The sequence below is a fragment of the Primulina huaijiensis genome, chromosome 10 (genome assembly GCF_012295235.1).
Source record: "Primulina huaijiensis isolate GDHJ02 chromosome 10, ASM1229523v2, whole genome shotgun sequence".
Lineage (NCBI taxonomy): Eukaryota > Viridiplantae > Streptophyta > Magnoliopsida > Lamiales > Gesneriaceae > Primulina > Primulina huaijiensis.
In genome coordinates this window covers 12334548-12358937 of record NC_133315.1, presented here as the reverse complement: position 1 = coordinate 12358937, position 24390 = coordinate 12334548, and the positions used below count along the sequence as shown (strand labels likewise).

General features: G+C 34.1%; 1 protein-coding gene across 1 annotated transcript; it reads left to right on the top strand.

Moving 5' to 3' along the window:
• The first annotated feature begins 3838 nt into the window (after positions 1-3838).
• On the top strand, positions 3839-21291 carry LOC140986172 (myosin-1-like). The gene is made up of 23 exons (XM_073454225.1): positions 3839-4882; positions 6552-6653; positions 6736-6879; positions 6954-7104; positions 7203-7230; positions 9425-9590; positions 9751-9814; positions 9933-9946; positions 10032-10116; positions 10366-10469; positions 10573-10711; positions 11285-11403; positions 11489-11641; positions 11727-11816; positions 14536-14613; positions 15294-15452; positions 15827-16033; positions 17262-17467; positions 17559-17694; positions 18750-18879; positions 18959-19105; positions 19470-19537; positions 20278-21291. The coding sequence occupies exons 1-23, from the start codon at positions 4538-4540 to the stop codon at positions 20878-20880; spliced, it is 3438 nt and encodes a 1145-aa protein (XP_073310326.1). The 5' UTR covers positions 3839-4537; the 3' UTR covers positions 20881-21291.
• Positions 21292-24390: the final 3099 nt, after the last annotated feature.

The following is a 24390-nucleotide window of genomic DNA, read 5'->3' as shown; positions in this document are numbered from 1 at the left end:
TTTAGAAAAATATAAAATCTGAATGGAATTGTGTGTGTGTGTGTGTTAATCGGTTTTTGGTGGGTGTGAAAACGTGTGTGTGTGTGTGTTTAGGTGACAATTAGGGAATAAAAATTGCTTGATTATAAATTAAACACTAATTTAAAATTTAATCAAACACTAACTTAACAATTCCCTTAATGGAAATAAAATACACACTAATTTTATTAAATTCTCCTTTTTAACAAAATAAATGTACAAAGCCAACTTTAAAAATGTTAAAATTCTAAACTTTCTAAATAAATAATTTAGGCTTTTAAAATGCTGAAACTTAATAAATTAATTAAAACGCCCCAAATCTTAACTTAAAATAAATACCACATTTAAAATTGTCAAAATCGTCGCCGGTCTCTTTTCCTCGATCCCGCTTCGAATTATCACCTAAAACAAGAAACTCGAGAAAAATATTTTTAACGTGCATCACATAAACATAAATTATTTAAAATAATGCAATTTTCATAAATCATGCATCTTAAAAAAATCAATTTAAATTTGATTAAATAATTTAACAATTAAATGAATGAATGGAATTTACGTGTACTGATTTTGGGCACTACAATAAAATTTAAACATGCATATAACGTTTTTCTTTTTAAACCAATCATGCAACATGTCTTTTAAATGTCCACATTATATCATAAAATCCGTAAACATTTAAAATAAACGTTTTAAAATATAAAAATCATTAAAAGCCATAAACGTTTTAGAATCAACATTTTAACATCATAAACGTTTAAAATAAACATTTAAATCATAAACATTTAAAATAAACGTTTTAACATATTAAATAATAAAACATATTAACATCTTAGAAATCCATAAACATTTAAAATTAACATATAAAGATTCATAAACATCCATAAGCATTGAAAATAATCATATTAGCACATAAAACAGCATTCAAGACATTGTCATGATGTTTACTAATTTCTAGGTGTAAAAAGACCGTTTTACCCCTGGACGTAAAATTTCACGTTTTCAATATTTTCTTAATTCCATTGACTAGACATGTCCTAAATATTTGTTTAAGTTTACATGAATTTTCTCATATTTTTATTTAGCTTAAATCGATGAATTTTAAATTAATCTTTAAATAAGACATATAAACGCGTTTTAAATCCCGAATTAAACCAAATATTAATATAATATTCCCAAATTAAAAACTTAGCCTTTTGATAATTATTTAAGCTTAAATATAATTTTTCATAATTTTAAAAAGCCTAAAACTAGGTGTTTCAATTAATTTGTTAATTAGCGTTTCGTGAGACGATTAAATCCCGAATAAATCCAAAACTCATTATTTTGATTCCAAATTTTAAACATAGCATTTTTATTATTTATTCTACCCTTCCAAATCATGAGCCACACCCGTGGACCCACGGACTCAATTTTAGTTATTAAAATCTCGTTTTTGACACCTTATTGAACACACTGAGCCATCTCCTAATTTACTCGAGCTACGCTCGAGCTACCTTGAGCCAAACCCGAGCTAACCCACCTAGGGACCCTCCTGATTAGCCTTGACCCTTGGACCTAGCCCCTGACTCGCTTAAAACCCTGCTGGACAGTAGACCACTTGTATGAATGTGTGTGCATGAGGTGTCCTAGCTTGTTTTAGGTTTCCTAGTTGCCTAGGACTCTTCTAGCCATCTAACCACTGACCACCCATGACCATTACTGACCCTAGACCATGCTCAGACCCGTGCCAGCCCAGCCCAAGCCCCTGGACCAGCGCACAAGCCTCTTGGATCAGAAGCACAACCTGCGCGCTATGGAGTTCCCTCACGCTTCTCTCATTCTGCTCGAGCAGTAGCGAGCTCAGCCTCTCTAGCCCATGGCCTGACCCCTGCCCATCACCCTAGGACCCTGATGGACCACCTAGCCCAGCCCCAAACCGAGCCACCCTCTGAAACTCTCGGCCACACCAGAAATCCCTTCGAGAAGAGCCCTGTCCACCGAGGACTCTTCACCAGCCCTACTGTGCGAGTCCTAGCCCACTAGGACTCTACCAGACCCTCACCCCTGACCCTCCTCGAGCCCCAGCCAGCCCTGGACGAGCCCACTTGCCCCTATGCAAAAAAACCAAACCTTTGAACCTATGCAAACCACAAGAAGACCCACGGCTCCTCTTTTCTTTTCTCAGTTTTTCCAGCTTGTGTTCTTCGGTGAATTGGGGTGTTTTAGGACACCTTAAATTCGTATAAAACATGACCCTAACACATCCTAATCATGGCAGCCCCTTAGGTGCAAGAATTTCATGGTTTTTAGATCCAAACACATGTTTTAAAACCACATAAGATGCATGTGCGAAAATATTAAGATGTGTGGTTGTTTTCCTAGAAAAACATGATCAAATAAATACTATGGTGTGATAGATAGTTGAAGGAAAGAAATATGGCGTGTCTTTACGTTTAGTACGCACGAAAACGTTGGCGAATCGAAGAACGACGGCTTGAAGAACACTTGAAAACCTTGATGCTTTTCCCTTGATATTTTGAAACTTTCCTCTTGATACTGTGTGTGTGCCTTGATATTTGTTGAAAGAGAGTTTGATTTGTGTTGGAGAAGTGGGCGTGTAACACCATGGGGTTTTGGGGTGGATTTTTTATTTTAAATACTAATTAACACACTAACAATAACTTAGGCCCATTAGCAAAGTCAATTAGGCCCAATTAGTCCATTAGTGCTTAATTAAAATATTAAAAATTATTTTGTTTAATAAATTTTGTGAATTTATTAGCCGGGTTACCAAAACGTTCTTTTTTTGTTGAAAAACCAACACCGATAAAATTTACGTCCCGGCATATAAAATCACCTCAAAACCCATTATTTTCAAACATAAGAAAAGCATCACCCTTATTTTAAATAATTAAAAATAAATAACCAATAAAACATTTTCTATTTTTTACCTCTCGGTCTCCGTTCCTCGATCGCAACTCGAATGTCCTTTAAAAATACATTTTAATGCATCATGAAAAATAAATCATATTTAACATATAATCATGCATGTCACATAATCAATTAAGCAATTAAAATCAATTAATTATCCATTTATCATTTTTCCTAGATTTGCATGCAGTTGGATTACGTCGTCTTAATTTTGGACCTTACAAGAACAATGCTTGTTGATTCCGGTATATCTCACAGATTTTGGGCAGAAGCAGTAAACACGGCATGTTATATTCAGAGCAGGTCAATGATTAATAAAAATCATTTGAAAACGCCGTATGAGATCTAGCATGGACAGAAAAGTGTGGTGTCTTATTTCAGAATATTTGGCTACAAATGTTTTATTCACAATAATGAAAAAAATTATCTGAAAACATTTCATGCTAAATCTGATGAAGGAATATTTTTTTGTTACTCTTTAGTTAGCAAGGCTTACAGAAGCGTACTCTTCTACAAATGTAGAAGAATCAATTCATGTTGTATTTGATTAATCTGCACTAACTGGTAAGCCAACTGATCCAGTTGAGCTAACTGATCGCTTAACAGAAATTAGCTTGGAGGATGATAGTGAAGAAGAGGTTCACATCAATCTCATCTTACAAATATCAATCAATGAGACCGTAACACGAGATTTAATTAACATATTAATCGTAAAAAATTGAAATGGAATCTTTTTTTTTTTTGTGTTCAAAAAATGTTTCAATTCATTGTGCTAGTTGATGATTGTGAAACTCATTTTTCCAACCACATATAATAATATTTATATGTGTAAATTATAAATTGTAATTATTAATAATAACAGCAACAATAAAATCAAGAAAACGAAGAAAAATTTGTTGGGTACCTTAAATTTGAAAACGAAAATGGGAGAGAGGCAATGGCAACCACCCACAATGTTTGCCTTTGAAAGCGTCCATTAACGTCAACTCCCCAACAAATAAAGAAACAGAGAAAAGGCTTTTTGCTGTTCTCTCTTCTTCTTGGCCTTGGATTTTCTCGCTCCTCGTTTCTGCTTGCCTAGATTCTCTCTCCCATTATTTGGTGCCCATGATTTCGGCTTTCATTTGATCTGTATTGTTACTTTGAACAATTAACTCTTTTCCCACGTTGGGTTTCGTCTTTTTTTTTATCCGACAAGTTAAAAAAATTTGAAGAATTGGTCAATTGGGCTTGTGGGAATTGGTGGAGGTGTGCTAGATGTGGAGTTTCTTTGGATGATGATGAATCAAGTATGTTATGAATCGAAGTCTTTGGGTTTCAGTGGTTTCTTGTATGTGTTTCTTTTGCTCTGAGAGTTTTCGTTATTTTTCCCCAATATTTTCGGGGTTTAGGTTTTGGGTTTGAGATTTGGTGTCGGGATGGATTGGTAGTTACTGTCGTTGTATTTTTAGGATGGATGGTCCCCTCCATAGCCATTCAGTTGGGCAGTTTGGAATGTGGGACCGCAAACTTTGAACTTTGATTCACCGATTTGCTCTGGATCCAGTTATAGCTTTGTGAGTGCGATTCATTGGGCTGGGGAAGGAAAAAGACTGTTCTTGAGTAAAAAATGTCGCATGAGAAAGTTAGGCGACCGCCTGCCTTTCAGGAAATTAAATCTTTGCCTGGAGATTTTAGGTACGTAGATCCTCCGGGAAGTGACAAGATGATGGTACCTGGAATAGCATCGAAGAATGTTGAGCTGTCGATTGACAGTAAGCAGGGCCATGGTAATGGCAGTGGTGATGTCCGTTCGGATGATGATGAATCACCCTATGGTAGCTTGGATGTGTCAACAAAAGATGGCTCTTCGTTGGGTGGTAATTTTGAGGCTTCAAATACGCCTATCAGATCACCCAAACAGTTGTATGTCCAGTCTAGGTGGAATGACACCACCCCATATGCATCGAAGAAGGTATACACTGGAGTTTTCTCAGAATTGAAATGCACTTCTTGCGCTGCATATTATTTATTGTTTCTATGTGTTTTTAAAGCATCGATGCCTTTGCCTATCAAGCTTTTTGGCTGATGGAGACAGCAAGGAGATGATATAAACGGATCTGATGAATCCCTATTTATATGACTAGTCGTCGGGATTGAATCATGAAATAGGAAATTAGACGAAATTTAGGAAGGACGCCATGTTGTAATGGAGTTGAGCAAAGCTTCATCTTTGAGCGTTCTTTCGAGTTTCTTGGAGCCAATGAATGTTTGGAGGGTGGTTTCGGACTCTTAGACATGCTTTGTTTGTGGAGAATACTTAAGTTTAATAATGAAGAGTATAAATTAAATTTCTAGGTTAAGGACCTGGAATTTTTGCATATACTCTGGCTGTGGAAAACGAAAAACCAGTCCACTTAGTTTTGGACTTGGGATAATCCCTTACTGACATGATTGGATCATTTAATTCTTTTTCCCATCCGTAATTATCGCACATATTGACTCAATGAAATTCTTTAGAGAGGTAGAAATCAATTTTCTCCACCAAGAAGTATCTGACTAATAAGAATTACTATTGTAAACTTTTTTTTGTATGGTAGTCACCTTATATGTGCTCTCGCACAGCTCGATTGGTGCTGTCTCTTAATATGCCATACTTTGTATGTCCAACTGTCTGCTCTCTGCTTATATATTTTATGTTGACATGCTTGGCAAATTTTGTTTATTTATGGCACCATCCAGCATCATTTGGTGCATATACCGTTTTCTTCGATAAATTATCTTATGATGTAATGTATTCGCTTCTGATTGATGAATCAGATCTGAAACTTAGTATACTTGCATTTCCAATATTTTCACGTTATGAATCTGTATTACTCGACTCACTCCCTTCATGCTAGCAATTTAGGGTACGATGTCGATATAAGTAAAACTTTGGTTTATGGAAAATTGCACCAGCATTACATTTTGTGTGACTTATAAAGATATCTATTATGTTAGAAATTAGAATCATAGACAAGTAGACATTATTTAGATTGCAGATGGCTTAATGTGCGGGTCTTTGTATCACAAAAGTAACTCTGTATCAAAGTATTTCAATAGAGGATTTTATGTGTGGATGAAAATATCTTTTATGAGATTATTTCTATTTATTTGCGTGGGGTGCTAACGGCATATTCGAAGTAAATTTTCTACAACAAAACAATGATAAATCCAACCTCGAACCTAGATTAGAGACCAAAGCATTCTCCCATGAACTGCAATTGTGTTTTATATTGAGATGATAGAAAATTCTTTCCAAAACGTTTGCATGATGAAACTCAAGAACTTGTAATTAGATTTTAGTGGTAGAGAGAGAAGACAAGGGAGAAACCAAAAACATTTAGTTGGCTGTAGATCTGCATAGTATATTATTGCACCCCGTAGATAAAAAAGGTTGTTCCAGCTTGAGATCCTCGATGAATGCTGTAATGTCGGAGACTGCTACCATTTGTATGAGTTCTTGTCAATTGATTTATGAAGGACTTGTTGGGATAAATTTCTCTATCGTGTTTTATTTTGAAGTAAACTTGGGAAGTCTTCTTTGATGATAAACCTAGTTATCATTGATCTTGTAACCAAGTTATTTAAGTTTATATATTCAGAAGCTTCGGTTGTGGTTTCAACTTCCTGATGGTAGTTGGGAGCTGGGGACAATTATTCAGAACTCTGGAAGTGAGTCATTAATATCATTGCCTCAGGGAAAAGTGAGCGCAACTTATTTTATTTGGATTAACTTTATATCAGTTAAATTTATCCTTCTTTAATTTAACTAGTTTTCCTATGTAGGTGTTGAAAGTAAATTTAGAAAATTTGGTACCAGCAAATCCAGATATACTTGATGGTGTAGATGATCTGATGCAGCTAAGTTATTTAAATGAACCATCAGTATTGTACAATCTGGAATATAGATATAACCGGGACATGATTTATGTAAGTGTGCACATTCAAATTTATTTTAAATTTCCCATTTTACTTATTGCCAGATATTTTGTTTTTCATATCAGACCAAAGCTGGTCCAGTTCTTGTTGCTATTAATCCCTTTAAGAAAGTATCATTGTATGGAAACAATTACATTGATGCATATAAGAACAAATCTTTGGAGAGCCCGCATGTGTATGCCATTACTGATACTGCTATGCGGGAAATGATCCGAGGTAATTCTTGTTGTGTGAACTATTATATTACTCTAAATAGCAACTAAAGGTTGGCTGGCAATTTTTTAGCTGAGCAAATTGTTTTTTTTCTCCTGCAGATGAAGTTAATCAATCTATCATTATAAGGTCAGTTAATCATTAATTGTTTTTCCTGCTTGCCATCTCTACCTTTTTGATTTGCTGAATAAGTTTTTTGTTGTTGTGTCATGAGTTTGTAATGCTTAAATCCCCGAACTTGGATTATAAGACAGCTACTTACTGTATTAGACATTTTAAGTACTTCGGGTGATCCAAATTTTCATTTTTTTTTTGTTTTTTTATGAAAAACTTTAGATTTTATATAACTGTTTTAAAATTTTGTTAACGGTTTGTGATAGCTAGATAGAAAAGGAGCCTGACGATACAAAAAGTATCAGCAAGGTTTGAGATGCTTGATCATGGCAGCAGTCATGACTTCATGTACATAGCTAGCATGCATCTCCTTTGGTCATACTTGAGTATCACATTGTAGGACCAGAACGACTACATTTTACTTGCAAAATGTTTTCATTTGAGTTTGACCTTTTGATCTTGGCTAAATGTGACAACATTTACAGTATGTTTGGAATGAAAAAAAAGGAGATTTGGATTTGGAAATACCATTTTCAGTGTTTGGGATGATGAGATTTCAAAACGGGACTGATATTCGATGGGAATTGATGGTATTTGGTTTAAGTAAATGAAATCTTAATCTTTACAAAATTGAAGAGATTTAATGAGATTTGATGGGATTTGAGGCATGGAATAAATAAAAATTATTTTAATATTATTTTTTTATATTTACCTCATAAATTTTATATTCATTTTTCAAATTTAATAAAATATGATATTCCTGAAATCATGTACATTAAATTCATACTTTTTATTATTATTATTATGAATTTATTTATAATTCATATAAAATAATTTTATACCTAAAATTTCTATAAGTTATAAAAAACCTTATTTTAATTTTAAAATTTTAATTTAGTTTTGGTCAAAACATCATGGTGAACTTTATTTTTTTAATTCTTAAAAATTATATAATAACAATATGGTTTTTTTTATTTTTAAAAAATAATTTTTACTTCTATATCATGATAAACAATATATGAAAATTTACATAATATTGTTCATAAACAAGATATTTAAAAAAATAAGTATATATAATTTTATTAATGTCAAAGGATATTATTTTAACTCTGAAATCCAATTCTTAAATAACTTTTTAAGTTTTCTGTCATACACCAAAATGGAATTCTAAATCTATGGATTAAAATCCCAAATCCAATTCTAATTCTAATACCAATTCCAATTCCAATTCCAAATCCAAATCCAAATCCAAATCCCATTTTTTTGTTCATCCTAACATACTGTTATGAACATGCACTTGATTCACACCATTGAATTAACTTGGCCTACCAGACCAAGGTAATGTTGATTCCAACTGAAGAAATGCTAGGTCCTGAAAATGTGCCATCTGTTTTTGTTTTAACTTGGTTGTTTTGTATGAAATTATTTATGGCAAACTGCAGATTCAGTGTCAGGTTTATGCTTCCAGAACCAAAATAATCCTTTTTAATTTCTTGTTTTGGCATTTTTTGTTGTCTGATTGGCTAATGCTTAGAAATTAGTAGTGGCAATCACTACTACGGAAATTTTGAGCTATTGCTTTTACTTTATAGTTTTCAGGATGCAATGGAACATCCTCCTATAAAATAGACTATCTCTTGTGGGTTCATGGTTGTTCTTTTTTATGGTCCTCGTTGAACATCTATGCAATTCATTGTCTTAGGTGATGCATAAGCCAGATTTTCTGTGAATTGCCCGCCATTGTATTTTAATAAAATATCTTGATACAACTCCTCTCCTTGATGCAATCATCAAGTAATAAGACACTGCTGTTATCTACCAAACCTTAACACTTCACTCGCGCTAACACATCTTTAAGTAGCTGTCTAACTGAGGTTACTTAAGTTAGAATCGAAAATTCTAATTCGAGCAATCCGTGGCCTGAATCTTGCAATGCATGGCTCTCAGCATAAATAGCCATTTGCTGGATATACTTTACCTTTTTCTTTTCAATTCTTCTCACCAAGTCAAATTTTAATTATTTTCTTTATGATTCGGTGACTTCTTTGCTTGCATTTGTTATTCTGTTGGGACGGGTGTAGTTATCTTGGCTATTCTATGATTCTAAGCGTTACTCTTTCCTTTTGGGATTTAATTTCTGCTCAACTAATAAATTTATTATTTTGATCCACACAATAATGTGTGATTCTGGTAATCTCTATTTATCCAGCGGTGAAAGTGGAGCTGGGAAAACTGAGACTGCAAAGATAGCAATGCAATATTTGGCTACTCTGGGAGGTGGTAGTGGTATTGAGTATGAGATACTGAAGACTAATCCAATTTTGGAGGCCTTTGGTAATGCCAAAACGTTTAGAAATGACAATTCAAGTCGATTTGTGAGTTGCTTGAGTTACATCCTTTTATCTTCGTAGTTGAGAAGCATGAAAATCTTTATCCTCATAGTTGACATTCATGAACTTCTGCACTCATTTTGTGGAAGTGACTTCTTAAGTTTTTCTGGTTGTAAACTTGAGTAACTGTCTTTCCCGTTTGCAGGGAAAGCTGATTGAAATTCACTTTAGTGAAACTGGAAAGATATCGGGTGCCAGGATTCAAACTTGTAAGATCATGTTCAGCACAAGAATCCAAATTACTGTGTACCCTTGTGCCATTACAAATACTGATCTAATTCATTTTATTTTTGTTTCATGGTCTGATGCATTTGTTGTTCCCCATAGTTTTACTCGAGAAGGTAATTTTTCCAATATCCTAGAGGTTTGATTTAAATAATTGAATTTTTGATACAAAAGACTCAGGCTGGCTGTTTTAATGTCCAGTCCAGAGTTGTTCAATGTTCAGAAGGAGAAAGGTCATATCACATTTTTTATCAGCTTTGTGCTGGGGCTTCACATATCCTGAGAGGTATAGCATTATTTTCAATTCATGTGTTTTTTTAATAACGATCAACAGTACTGCAAATTAAGTATTATGAACGAATGGAGTAAGGTTACTTTGATTTGATGTCCTGAATTCTATATGGGGTTAGGCTGGTTGCACTTTCACGATTTGCCAGATTAGATATTGATTCATTTTCTGGTACTCTTTCACATTTCACACCTCTTGAAAAATTATCCATTGAGATTTTCTTTGTTTTAATGTCTTGTCATGCAGAAAAATTAAAATTGAAGAATGCGAACGAGTTCAGGTATTTGAGGCAAAGCGGTTGTTTTACAATTCCTGGCATTGATGATACAGAACAGTTTCAAGTTGTAGTGGTACCTATCGTTGTGGACTAAATCTAGTCTTTCTCTAGCTATTACCTTTTCATATCCTCATATCTTACAGTAGGCTTATTAATAAATAATATTCCTCGCCCAGGATGCTTTGGATATTGTTCATGTTAAAAAAGAAGACCAAGATAGTGTATTTGCCATGCTATCTGCAGTTCTATGGCTGGGGGAAGTCTCCTTCACAGACATCGATAGCGATCACCATGTTGAACCAGTTGTGGATGAAGGTGATGAATTTTCAGAGTTCACTTTTGAAATGATACTGATTGAATGCATGGTAAAGTAAATCAAGTTTCACGTGCTTAGTTTGCCAAACCAATCCTACGTCGTTTTAAGAAAAGAGAGTTACCATTTCAGACTTGTAAATTTCACATTTGAATGAGGTGCACCTTACCATAATGATCATGGTGGAATTTCTGTAATCCTCAAGAGTACTGCCGTGGCCTGTATCTAAATTCCCAGTTGTGGGACATTTGCATTTCTAGTATCGCTGATGATTGTACACATGAACTAGGCAGGACACAAAAAAATGTTGTGTTAAATTCGTGATCATGTATTACTTTCTCCTTGAAGAATTGATTTCTTGATTGAATTGATTCTGTTTCCCTGCAATGTTTGTTTGGTTGTCCTTTATCAAAATCTGGTAAGATGTTCTATAAACAGACTTGTCGTTTCATTGTCTTCAGTTTTATTTTTTTCATCTGTGTATCAGTTTTATTAAGAATATGTGAGACAAAAGACTGTTTCATAACTCAAGTGAGCTGCATGGATTTTCTCCATGCTGTTTGTGCAACCCTCAGGTCTAATAAATGTTGCAGCATTGACTAAATGCGAGCTTGAGGAGCTAAAGCTAGCATTGTCAACTCGAAAAATGAGAGTTGGAAACGATACAATTGTTCAAAAACTTACCCTCGCTCAGGTTTGTTACATAAGCGCACCAAAGGCATTGAGGATTTGTTATGCACGCACTTACTTTCTGCTATGTTGTTAATTGAATCTTTCAGGCAATTGATACAAGAGATGCACTGGCTAAATCAATCTATTCTTGTTTGTTTGACTGGCTGGTTGAACAAATCAATAAATCCCTATTAGTAGGTAAAAGACGCACAGGAAGGTCCATCAGTATTCTGGATATTTATGGTTTTGAATCATTTGAGGTGTGTGCCTTTCGTGGTACTTAATTTACTTTTCATGTTATTAGTCTTTTTCTTCTATGATTATATTTGCTATTTTTTTCTTTAGAGGAATAGCTTTGAGCAGTTCTGCATTAATTATGCCAATGAAAGGTTACAACAACACTTCAACCGCCACCTGTTCAAATTGGAGCAAGAGGTAAATAAATTTTTTTCTTTGAATGTCTTTCCCCGTGCTTGTAAATTATATATTCATTTGTCAGGTTTAATGCTTGTTTTTAAGCAGAGAACTATTGCTTATTTATAGTAGCCCCCCATTCATGTCAATCTTCTCTTTTTAATGATATATGCAGGTTATTTTTATTTGTAAAAGATATTGATGGTTCCTCTATTTTAAGTGAATGATTTGCTAAAAAATATCAATCTCTGAACTAAGTAAATATGATTACTATCTTAATACATGAGAAAAAAGAAGTTTGAACTAATATCTGTTTCATGTGTTGACAAATTTATTGAAACCTGTTTATGCACATGCTTGAAAAAATGGATCAGTGAAGTATGAGTTGGTACACGGTCGTTTCGATGCCAGTCACAGCCTCACAAGATGTGCTTAATCCTGTCTAATATCCTTTGAAAATGTGTCAATCTCGCTTATGTGAACAGTTAGCAATATATTCTTTTGTATGCGCTATACTCAATCACTAGAATTTGGTTAAAAACCCTTTCCTTTCCCAGATTATCCAAACCACCTTGGCACTAGTTTCAGCGAGCGTTGCATGACTAATTTTATTGCTTGCAGTTAGAATGGTAGGGAATTTACTACCCACTTTGAGAGATGAGGTTAAACAATGCGAGCCTACTCCCTGCAACTCTAGCATGAGACATTGCTTAGCTTTTCTCTTGCTCCGATGTCCTCGATCAGAAGCAATCTTTACAAATCCTCCATCAGTGACATAATCATGTTATTTTAAGGGTTTTTAAAGATGTGACTTTTTATATAGATATATAATTTAGATGGTTGAATTATTAACTTGCAAATGTACTATTGAATCATTTATATATATATATAAAATCATCTAGCAGTAAATCAACGAAGCCCAAAGTGATGTCTCTTTCTCCAAGTTTACCTACTACGGTACTAGAGTGAATGTGATCTCCATTTTTCTATGGGTCTTGGAGGTTCTGTTATCAAGAGAACTGGTTGTTTTAACACATGTTATTAATCGAAACTTTCTTAATATTTTATTACCACACTCTAATTCAAGCCTGCTAATGGAAGCAGAATCACACTCAAAGAATCTGAACCACCATTCCAGCAAGAACCAATTCTTGTTTCTTCTTTCTTAGTTGAAGGAGGCAGCCACTTAGTCTAGATGGTTTTCATGTTAATTACTAATTTCTATGAGATCATCAATATATTTTAATCATCAAAGCAATGGAGGCAATGAAAACAATATGATAGATATCATGCTTTAATTATTGTTTTTCAAGACATTTGAAAACCTTACTTGCACTATTTTCAAAGGTCCAGAAATCTTTATCTACCAGAGTATTGTCTTTATACATCTATGATTGCCTTTTTGTCGAATTTTGATTTTTCAAATAAAAGATCTCCCAAATTAGGTTGAGTAACAATTCCATTGTGTAGCTAATCTCATAGTGCTGGTGTGTGTTCACGTCCCAATAAAACATATGCTTAAGAATGAAAATGTAAAATATTGCAAAATGCTATTGTAAAATGATTACCATATGAGATTGGCCAGGGATCTGAAAGGTAGTCCCATGTGATTGAATTAGGTTAATTTAATGTCTCAGGCTTTGCGGTTGTGTTGGTAAATTTTGGTTTTTAATGTTCAAGTTTTCTTTCACCATTTGGAGTTTACGTAATGTCAATCCGTGATCCTCCATTTATGATGAAAAAGGCAACTAAGAGTTGATGAACAATTTCATGGACATGACCAAATATCAATTTTTTAGACATAAAATAGGAATCTGTATGCAATTGCAAGTTTTTCATCATAAATGGAGGATCACGGATTGACATTACGTAAACTCCAAATGGTGAAAGAAAACTTGAACATTAAAAACCAAAATTTACCAACACAACCGCAAAGCCTGAGACATTAAATTAACCTAATTCAATCACATGGGACTACCTTTCAGATCCCTGGCCAATCTCATATGGTAATCATTTTACAATAGCATTTTGCAATATTTTACATTTTCATTCTTAAGCATATGTTTTATTGGGACGTGAACACACACCAGCACTATGAGATTGGAAAAGTCCTGATGGTTTCATATTATTAGAGCCAGTTTGCAAAGGAAGAATTATTATTTTTTGTCACTGGATTTATTGGGCATTTTGCTTCAATTAATCAATTTATTGAAAGTAGGGCTATTTTGGCAGCTTTCTCACATAAAAATACAAATTAAAGTGGTTTTCATGGATTAGAAAGTTTCCTTATGAGGTTTAGCCCACTTCTTTTCATGTTTGAAGATGGCCAATATAAGTCCAATTATTCCTGATAAAAAAGATGGCTATGGAGTTAAGTCCCATGGATACACTAGGGTTACTATGTTTTAATAATTGTAATCATTAACTTGTGAATGAATTATATGAATTACATCAATTAGATGGTGCTTTTTTTTTTTAAATTTTAAATTTTGTTTCAAAGATGGAATCACGTCAACCGTACATTAATAATAGTACTATTCTTATCAATTTTTCTGAATATTTAGGATAGGAAGATGATCTCAATTTTTATTAAATCATTTTTATACTCGAGCTTTCTTGGACCTAGTTATAATATAGCTAAAGGAAAAATTTTAGTCCGCGAAGCAAATTCCAGGGAAATGGATGAAATTGAACGATTATCACTTTTTCAATATTTTAAAATCTAAAAATTCTTCTCCAGGAATACATTCAAGACGGCATTGACTGGGAGAAAGTTGATTTTGAAGACAATCAAGATTGTCTTAATCTTTTTGAGAAGGTATGAAAGCCGACTTTCGAAATTTTAGACAACTTGTATTTTTTATGCTTGCTATCTAAACTGCTTAATGTTTTATCTTTAAATCTCTTTTTCATTATATTACTGAGGATAATTGTAATGTGCAAGAGGATTCTCTTTTACATTCATTGTACATGGAAGTATGGTGAATGTTGAAGGCATGTCCGTCACATGTTCGTTGTTAAATAACTTAAAAATTGGATAGGGGCATATAATGTGCTACCACTCAGAATCTCCAATTGGACAAAAATTATTGTATGTCCCCTAATTTTAATATTTCATTAAATACATGGTATGTGCAAGATCATTTTGTCAAGAGACAACATAGCTCCATATAACTGTTCTTTAGGAATAGAAACCAATCAATAGAACACAATGAAACAATGGTAAGCCTGGGACAACAAAACATTTGATGTTATATAAGGAATGCTGGAGTCATCGTAGGTGCTACCCACAGAATCTCCATTTGGACAAATATTATGGTGTCTCTCCCAATTTTAATATTAAATACATGCCGTTCACAAGGTCCTAAGTGATCATTCATATTTTTAAATTCTGTAATGTAAGTTGCGGTGGAAAATAAACTGAATGCAGTTGACTTGGATATTTATGTTTCTTTTATTTTTCTTTCTCATGGACCTATTAACTATTGTCTTGTGCAGAAACCTTTAGGGTTGCAATCCTTGCTAGATGAGGAATCAACCTTTCCAAATGGTACAGATTTGACCTTTGCCAATAAGCTCAAGCAGCATCTGAATTCTAACCCTTGTTTTAGAGGAGACAGAGGCAAAGCTTTTACTGTATGTCATTATGCAGGGGAGGTATTCACTTTTATCACTGATAAAATCTTTACCGATAAATAAATGCTGTTCCGTTGCCACCCCCTTTCCCCTTATTAATTCACTCACACAGAAAGGTAAAAGAAGTAAGTACAGAATGAAATTCCAGTGGCTATCTTTGCAAACCTTAGTTGCTGGGGCCAGGCCGGTTCTGATACTTAAATTTTTTTACTATACTTTGACTGCATAAACGGTGACATTGTGCCTATTGGGCTATATTTTTTTTATTTCTGTTTGTATGTACTACAAACAAGTACTAAAAATGTTTTAACCAACCATGACAATAATTTCTGGAACCTTTACGCTTAATTTTCTCTGGATCTGTGAGAATTTGCTGTCTTCTTTGCTCATCTCAGGTTACTTATGATACGACTGGGTTCCTCGAGAAGAATCGAGATTTACTTCATTTGGATTCTATCCAACTTTTGTCTTCTTGCGCATGCCACCTTCCTCAGGCTTTTGCATCCAGTATGCTTGCTCAATCTGAGAAGCCCGTTGTTGGTGCATTACATAAATCTGGTGGAGCAGATTCACAAAAACTAAGTGTGATGACGAAGTTCAAGGTAACAATGATGTCTCCTTCTTAAAGGATTATGGAGATTAAATTTATGTGCATGTCTGGTGATCATGTTGATTGGGTGTTGGGATGAGCTAAATTGCAAATTAGAGATGCTACTGCTCCATTCAAACAGATTAAACAGTTTTTTTGGCCATTGGTTGGTGCCTATTTTATTTCATGCAGTATTTATTCTCCTTTTAAAGTGCTGTCAAAATTATGACATCATCAGATAGTATGGAGTGACTGATTCAGGAAGTCAACACAAAGTAGCAATGATATTATCTTCATTTTGAAGTAGAAGTCTAATTAAAGCGTGGCATGTTTTCAGGTCATGAACCTTCCTTTTTTTTTATATGCGATGACAAGAATCAATGAAACACCTTTATGTTGTGTAGATCTATACTGGGTCTTATTGATCAAAACTTGTTGTCTTACCCACATGACTTGCCATGATTAATTGGATAACAACATGAGGTAGTTGTTGGTAAGGACCATATTCTAGTTTAATAGCGTCACAATGGTCTAACTAGAACTTACAAGTGTGATAGGTTCCCGGATTTGATACTGCCAAGGCCCAAGGATGATCCTCATGGGGGCATGATCATCATACATGTTTGGCTACGTATGTTAAGTTTGCATGTTGAGCTTAGGATCAATGTTGAAAATTGTGAAAACCTGGTATCAATTTGATCTTTTGTTTGATTACATTAGAACTTGCTTGCCCTTTGTACTTTAGTAAGCGTGCACTTGGCAGGTTACCTATCCTTTTCATTTTTGGAGTGTGGGAGGACGGGGGTTGGATGATAGATCACACCTGAGCCTCGAACAATTTATAAATTGCAAAGATTAAAATAGAATCTGGAATTGAAATTATATTGATTTAAGTAACTCAGAAACTAAGTAAAAAGAACCCAGAGTATCCTTGTACAAATATACTCTCCACTCCCTAGCTAAGCCAATAACAAAAGCATGAACACAAAACAGAATGAATGTTCTCTCTCTCCTTTCTCGCTCTTTTCTACTCCCCTCTCCCAACGTGTAGTTCCTATTTTTTCCTAGAGTATACATATTGGATCTTGGGCCCCTGTTTATTCAGGTTCATATTCGCTCTACCCGTATCATTGGATGGTAAAGACAGGTTTATGAATAAAAATTATGCTTGAGGCAATGTTTATAATACTATTATTGTTTTTTTGATGGTGGTGATAGTAGTGTTTTCTTTCTATCGTCAGGGACAATTGTTCCAACTAATGCAACGACTTGAGAGCACTACTCCTCATTTCATACGTTGTATAAAGCCCAACAACTTTCAATCTCCTGGTAGCTATAATCAGGGTTTGGTCCTACAACAGCTTCGTTGTTGTGGAGTCCTAGAGGTGGTAAGGATATCAAGATCTGGTTTTCCTACTAGAATGACCCATCAAAAGTTTGCCAGAAGGTAAAGAAAATGAAATTAGCATCATTACTTATTTGACTTCACACATTCTTTTTTCTATACCATTTATATTCTTGCTTTCCACTTTTGTCAGGTATGGTTTTCTTCTATTAGACCATGTTGCATCACAAGATCCACTTAGCGTTTCTGTAGCAATTCTTCAGCAGTTTAATATTTTACCTGAGATGTATCAAGTTGGCTATACAAAGTTATTTTTCCGGACCGGTCAGGTGAGAACCTCACTCCGTTTATCTATTTATCCTTTGCTCTTGAGTGACTTGCTGTTTGTTTGACGAAACAATATTAGAACGTTCTGTTAATTAATGTGGAAATAAATAGGCCCGAACAGTTTCCTGTGTGTATGCTTGTATGTGATTTTCCTAACTAGAGTGCTGGCTTAATTATTTTAATCAACACCCAAAATTTGAAATTCATAGTTGGCAATGTAGAAAGATACTATGGGTCAAGAAATCGACACTTTATGCCAGAAGATTGTGCGCATGGACCTTTTAATTATTTGTCATACCGCTAAGTTATGGCCACCAAACTTATAGGTCCTAGCTGCATTCGTGCATCCAAACAAAGCTTTCAAGAAATGTTGAGAAATACTCTGCTTAAAAAGGATAAAAATTATTGTCTGGTGATTAACCCCAATAGTTTCTTCAGAAGCTGCGAGCACCGAGCAATCTTGCAGTCATTATTGCTCTAAAATCGGAAATTACTGTAGTTAAATGAAAATCATCCCTAGCAATGTGGACCAGGTGACACTTTATATTTGAGTGTTTGGCTGGGCTTTTTTTTGTCTCCATCTGAAATATGCAGGTGGGAGATTGTTAGGTATTGAACCTTCAACTCTCCCACATTGGGAAGAGGGGATGCCACTTGACCACGAGGTCACCGGCAGTGCTTGGTTGGGTTTTTGAGTGAAGCTTTTTCTTCTCAGGCCAACAAATGTTTCACAGTAGTTTTAAGAATTCTGTTCGTTTATTTATTTATTTTTTTAAATTTTCAATCAGCATATTATTTCATGTTTATAATTAATAAATCAAAATAAAATCAGAACTAATCTTACTTGTAGTAGTCTGGTAATCTTTTTTGGAACAGTTTATCAATGTTTTTTGGAACAGTTTATCAAAGATTATCCGTTTATCTGGTAACACTAGAATAACACATTCAGACAAGATCAGGGAAATACTGAATCCAAATAGTTTGTTTAGTATACTTGCGCCATCTTATCATTGTCCTTTATGAACATTATTTTGCCACATAATATGAGTCGTTTCAGATTGGGGTACTCGAGGATACAAGAAATCACACTCTCCATGGTATATTGCGTGTTCAAAGCTGTTTTAGAGGTCATCAAGCTCGTCGTCATTTAAAGGAGCTTAAGAGAGGGATTGCCTCACTTCAGTCATGTATGTCTATAAGGAGAAGCTAATTATCATAATATTTACCATTTAATATCTCTATGAACCATGAACCCTTTCGATGCAGTTGTTCGTGGTGAAAAATCTAGAAAAGATTTTGGAGTCTTATTAAACAGACTTAGAGCTGCTATATCTATCCAAAAGAGAATAAAAGCAAGGAGTTACAGTAAGAGGTTCAACATTTTGAAGGAGGCGTCCATTTCAATACAATCAGGTAACCATGATCTGTATTTACTTGGTTACAGATGACTTCACTACCCACCCCACTAAAGTTAGTGCAATGCTGCATATTTTGGAATCTGAATATCTAGAAACTGCCAGTTAGTCCGTGGGCTGTTATATTTTTTGCTCAAATTTTAGTTCAATTGGACAAGCTTTCTCCACTATTTCACATGCTGATGGAAAGTCTTCAACATTACGCTGGAAGGCAACATGACTGAATTTTAAAGATAATGACACCCTGTCTTGTTGAAATCCTAGACACTAGCAGGACACATCCTGATCCTCATGATTCATTGCTCTAAGAGGCGAGGATTGTACTGATACATTTTTTTTCTCCCCTTGATCTTTCTTTCAAGTAATTCGTGGCTGGCTGGTCAGAAGATGCTCAGGAGATATAGGATTGCTGCAGTTTGGAGGAAGAAAGGTACTCTCGACTCTGTTTTGGTTTTCCTAATGAAATACTTGCAGTGGTCCCATATGTTTTGTTTGCAGCAACGGAATCATTGGTGATTCAGTTTCTTTCCTGTTATTTATTTATTTTGTAGGAAAATGGGATCCTTAAAAACACACACGGACACACATCATTGCAAGTACTGAAAATTTCAAGATCCATTCCAAAACAGTTAACAATTTTTACTTCGTCCAGTGTTTGTTCCACTGTAAATGTAATAAAGTCCAATAACTATTTGATTTTGGCCCAAAGAATACCCACTATAATCACGAGGGTGGAGACTTTACCTCAAATGCAACTGTTTCATAACCATTTTTTCTGTACGTATCATAAATCTTACCCGTTCATTTCCAACTGTATCATTCAATTCCCTCTCTAGAGTTTGTATAATTTATATGCATCATTTACATGTTTGGATAATGATTGAACTCATAACTTTAATAGTCCAGGATTATCTTCAAATATGGAGTCTGATATGTTTGTCTTGATGCCTCTTCGCGGTTGTTTCTATTTGAATTCTACAGTGAGATCAGAAATGTTAAGAATATTTTTGGATGGAAGATATGTTATTGAACACATGATAATTAAGATTGTTCTTGACCAAATGGGGAAATGTGTTATATCACATCTATTCATGCCCTCGCATTTTACTCATTTTTATGAGTTGCGAATTTTGGAGTTATTTTACTTCACATTATTATGTTGCAAATCAGGATAATGATCCCGAAGAGGTGCTGGTGAAGTCATCTTTCCTCGCTGAAATGCAGCGTCGTGTTCTTAGGGCTGAAGCTTCTCGTAGAGTTAAAGAAGAGGAGAATGATATCCTTCACCAAAGGCTTCAACAATACGAGAATAGATGGTCTGAATATGAGCTAAAAATGAGGTCCATGGAAGAAGTGTGGCAGAAACAGATGAGATCACTGCAGTCAAGCCTTTCAATTGCAAAGAAGAGCCTGGTTTTTGATGATTCCCGCAGAAACTCGGATGCATCAGTGAATGGAAACGATGACAGAGAATCTAGCTGGGAGAGTGGTAGCAACTTTAGGAGTCATGATATCAATGGCACAAGATCATCAGGTACTGGTTTAAGTGTTATCAATCGACTTGCTGAGGAGTTTGAGAAGAGGAGTCACGTGTTTGGAGATGATTCCAAGTTCTTGGTGGAAGTAAAATCAGGGCAGGTCGCGGCGAGTTTGGATCCAGATCGCGAACTCCGAAGATTAAAACAGATGTTCGAAGCTTGGAAGAAAGATTATGGAGCCAGACTGAGGGAAACGAAGGTGGTTCTCCACAAGCTCGGGAATGAGGAAGGGTAATCCGGCGAAAAGGCGAAGAAGAAATGGTGGGGGAGGAGGAACAGCACAAGGATAATTTGAGTTGCATTGCGTTGAAGCTATTATTCTTCTATGCTAGATACTGTATTTTAGATTTAAGCTGACGGCATCTGATGGAATATCATGCATGCATAGCTGATCATATTTGTTCCACTCTTGTGGGAAGACCCGTGGACTGTGGTAGCTTTGAGTATGTGTATGTATGCTTTTTTGGCCCTTTATTGATTGGTTGAGAAATGGTATTGTAAACCTTTCTCTTAGAAGGCCAGCCATGGGCAACTCATTTAATTATTAGATGGAATTCACTCGTACAAAGTACAATTTATGGTATGTTAGCACCTATTAAACTTGTGTAAAACGATTAATAAAGAAGAAAATTTTCGGATAACTAAATCGAGTAATAATAGAAATAAGACATCAGTTTGTGTGAATCTTAGGATCCTCTCTGCCACTTTCTTCCTGGCGCTGTTTGTCCTTGTTGCACGCACCTACTCTCCATGAGAACTAATTAGTTATTAATAATCAAAGAAAAAGGGGAAGCGAAGGCGCAAGAAAAAGAGTGATGTTTAGTGGGTCTCGTATTTCACAGCAGTTGCGAGACCACCATTCTCTGCAACTGGCGTTCGATGGTATGAGAAATTGTCAGCGTTACCGCAGCCTTAAACCATCGCACCTCTCTTCTTCTTTCCTTCTTTCGTTTCCCTTTTCGTTCCGTCGTAAAATTTTACAATTCCCATTTCGTTGCTCCAAGAGATTTTTTCAGATTCAAATCATTTCCCGTATCTCATCCATATTCTTCTTCTGCTTCTCCCCATCCTTCTGTTAGCAATATTAGTAACGATGAAGACCTGGTTCCAGTTTCTTTCATTAACAGTGAAAATTGTGTCCGGAGTGCAATGCATCCCCGCCTCCCCCTCCTTTCTGGTTACTTGTGGTAATTTTCCCTGTTGATTTGGTTTTTAAATTTGGTGAATCGTTTCCTGTTGGCTTCTTTTGGATAAAATTACTGTGTGGTTGTTTTAAAGTTTGGATTTTCAAATTTTGCGTTATGCTTGGTTTGGAAGATTTAGATACATACATCTCAAAGAAACTTTCATTTAAGAAAATAGTCTTCTTCCCGTAAATACTATATTTGCTCTTTTTAGAACTACTATTTTAAATAATAATTAACCTAATATATCATTAAATGGGCTTTTTTTTTGGGGTCTTTTCTACTGACTAGCAAGTAACACGTGCGTTGCACGTGATGAATAAACGTTGTAACGAGTAAGTGAACATAAAACACTTATATTGAATGAAATCGAAAGAACCATTTTCTATTGAATATTCATAATATAAAAAAGCATTATCAAATTTTTTCTTATTCAATTTTAAGTTTTTGGGTCAACTCTGTGTGACTATTTTGTCTAAGTTTCCTCATCATTTTACTGAAATCATCTATTTTTTCATTATCTTGAATTTCTATGGTTTTTCCTTTGAAACATGATGAATTTTGTTTCTTTTTCTGTGGTTTTGTCATTTCTTTAGTGTTTGTTGTTTTTTTATCTTCATGTTGTACTTGTTTTGCCTTTCTTTTGTGTTCGTTCTTTTCTTATCTTCATTTTCTATTTCATTGATGTTTCAGTTCTTTGTTTTCTTATCAGTATTTCTCTTGAGTTGTGGGTTTCTCAAATCCATCTACAATTATTGTTGTTATTCCATTTTTAGTCGAGACAGACTTGTCTAATTTGAAAAGAGAATTGTGATCTTATTTTCTTGGTTGATAAAGTATTGTTAAATGCTCCAAATTACTTTTTTTCTGCAATATAAAATTTGTAGTTATTGGCAATATGTATTGGATTATTATAATATTATTCAAATAAATATTTTAATTCACCTTAATATGCATGTCAATTATTTTTTGATAGAGCAACCAATAAATGTCTCAATAACCTCTTCAAAAAACGTCACTCTAGCTATTTCATTTTCATCTTGAACCAGCATTATTATCTGGTACTTGAAAAAGTAATTGTGAGAAAGTATACAAAATAATTAAATATTTTTAAGCATGTAAAGTTAATTATAGTTGCAATACCTTGGACGATCTCGATATTCAGCTTCACAAAGTGTTGAACAAAACTACTTCTCTCCGGTGAATAGCAATGTCATCTTGTTTTTGAAAATTATTTAATGATCGAATCTTCTTGATGATGTCAATGATATATGTGCATAATTATATTATTCGATTAAAAAAATATACGTAAATATCAAAATAAATAAATGGAAACATGCTTTGGTCATTGGTGTAATTTGAATTACTTGCTAAATGATCAAATTCTCTGAAGCGAAAATTAAGTTTGCCTAAATTTGGCTTCTTGCAACTCGGTGACTAAAGTTTTTTTTCGCATTATCAACTCAATATTCGAGTTTACATTTGGATAACAAGAATTTATTTCCTTAACGATTGAATTTCATATAAGTAACTTTTGTTACACATTAAAAGCTGCTCAAATTGTTGAATAACATTTGAAAAAATCAAACCATGTACCATAGTTTCTTGCAATACCATATTTATATTGTTAGTACATAACTGGTGGTCCGAAAATAATGCTATTATTTGTTTTAAAGAAATATAACATTTAAAAAGTAGTCACTTGTACATTTATGAAAGTTAACTTTCGAATAGTTTTTGAGTTACGTATTGTTGAAATTTGATATCTTTGTCGAATAATAAATACTTTGACTACTATATTTTTTGATCATGTTGGAACATATCAATCAACATCTTGTCATTATTAGTATGTCTTTATTACGTACGTGTAAAACTTTTCTTTGGCTAGTGAAGTGGTTGCATGGTCTGTCGTATATTTATATGTGTTAAATTAAAGCACTTGGTGTAATCATGAAGATGAAAAACGATTTTATCTGTTAAATTTCGTTGTTGTTAATTTTTTAAAATAATAATACTATTAAATTGATTTTTAAAATGAGTGGTTAAATTATTTCAGAAAATAATCATGTATACATTTGTTTGGAATGTTTTTTTCCTTAAATTGATTTGCAAAACTTATATGATGTAATGATTATAATATATAATATAATATATATTAGTTATACAAAAATACAAAGGACAATATTAAAGTTAGGAAAAACCAATATACGATTAATAGATGGAAGGACAATTCCGACAATTACACAAATCAACTCACTCTTTTAAAGAAATACCTCATTTGGGTACATGTATAAAATAGTTTTGTGATACCAAGCTAACCATAAGTTGAAATTAGAAGGAAAAATGAAAATTATATTTCATTCAAATAGCATCACAAGCTAATATTTGGACTTACAGTTTATTATTCTATTATATTTTTATCCGATGTGCCTGAATTAAATATTGTTTGACTGATTTTTGAGTGTCATGCACCTCACTAATCACCTGTCAATTACTCTGCTCCGTAGAATACATATACTGATATATATATAAATAATAAAAACAATAAAATTCATGTAATA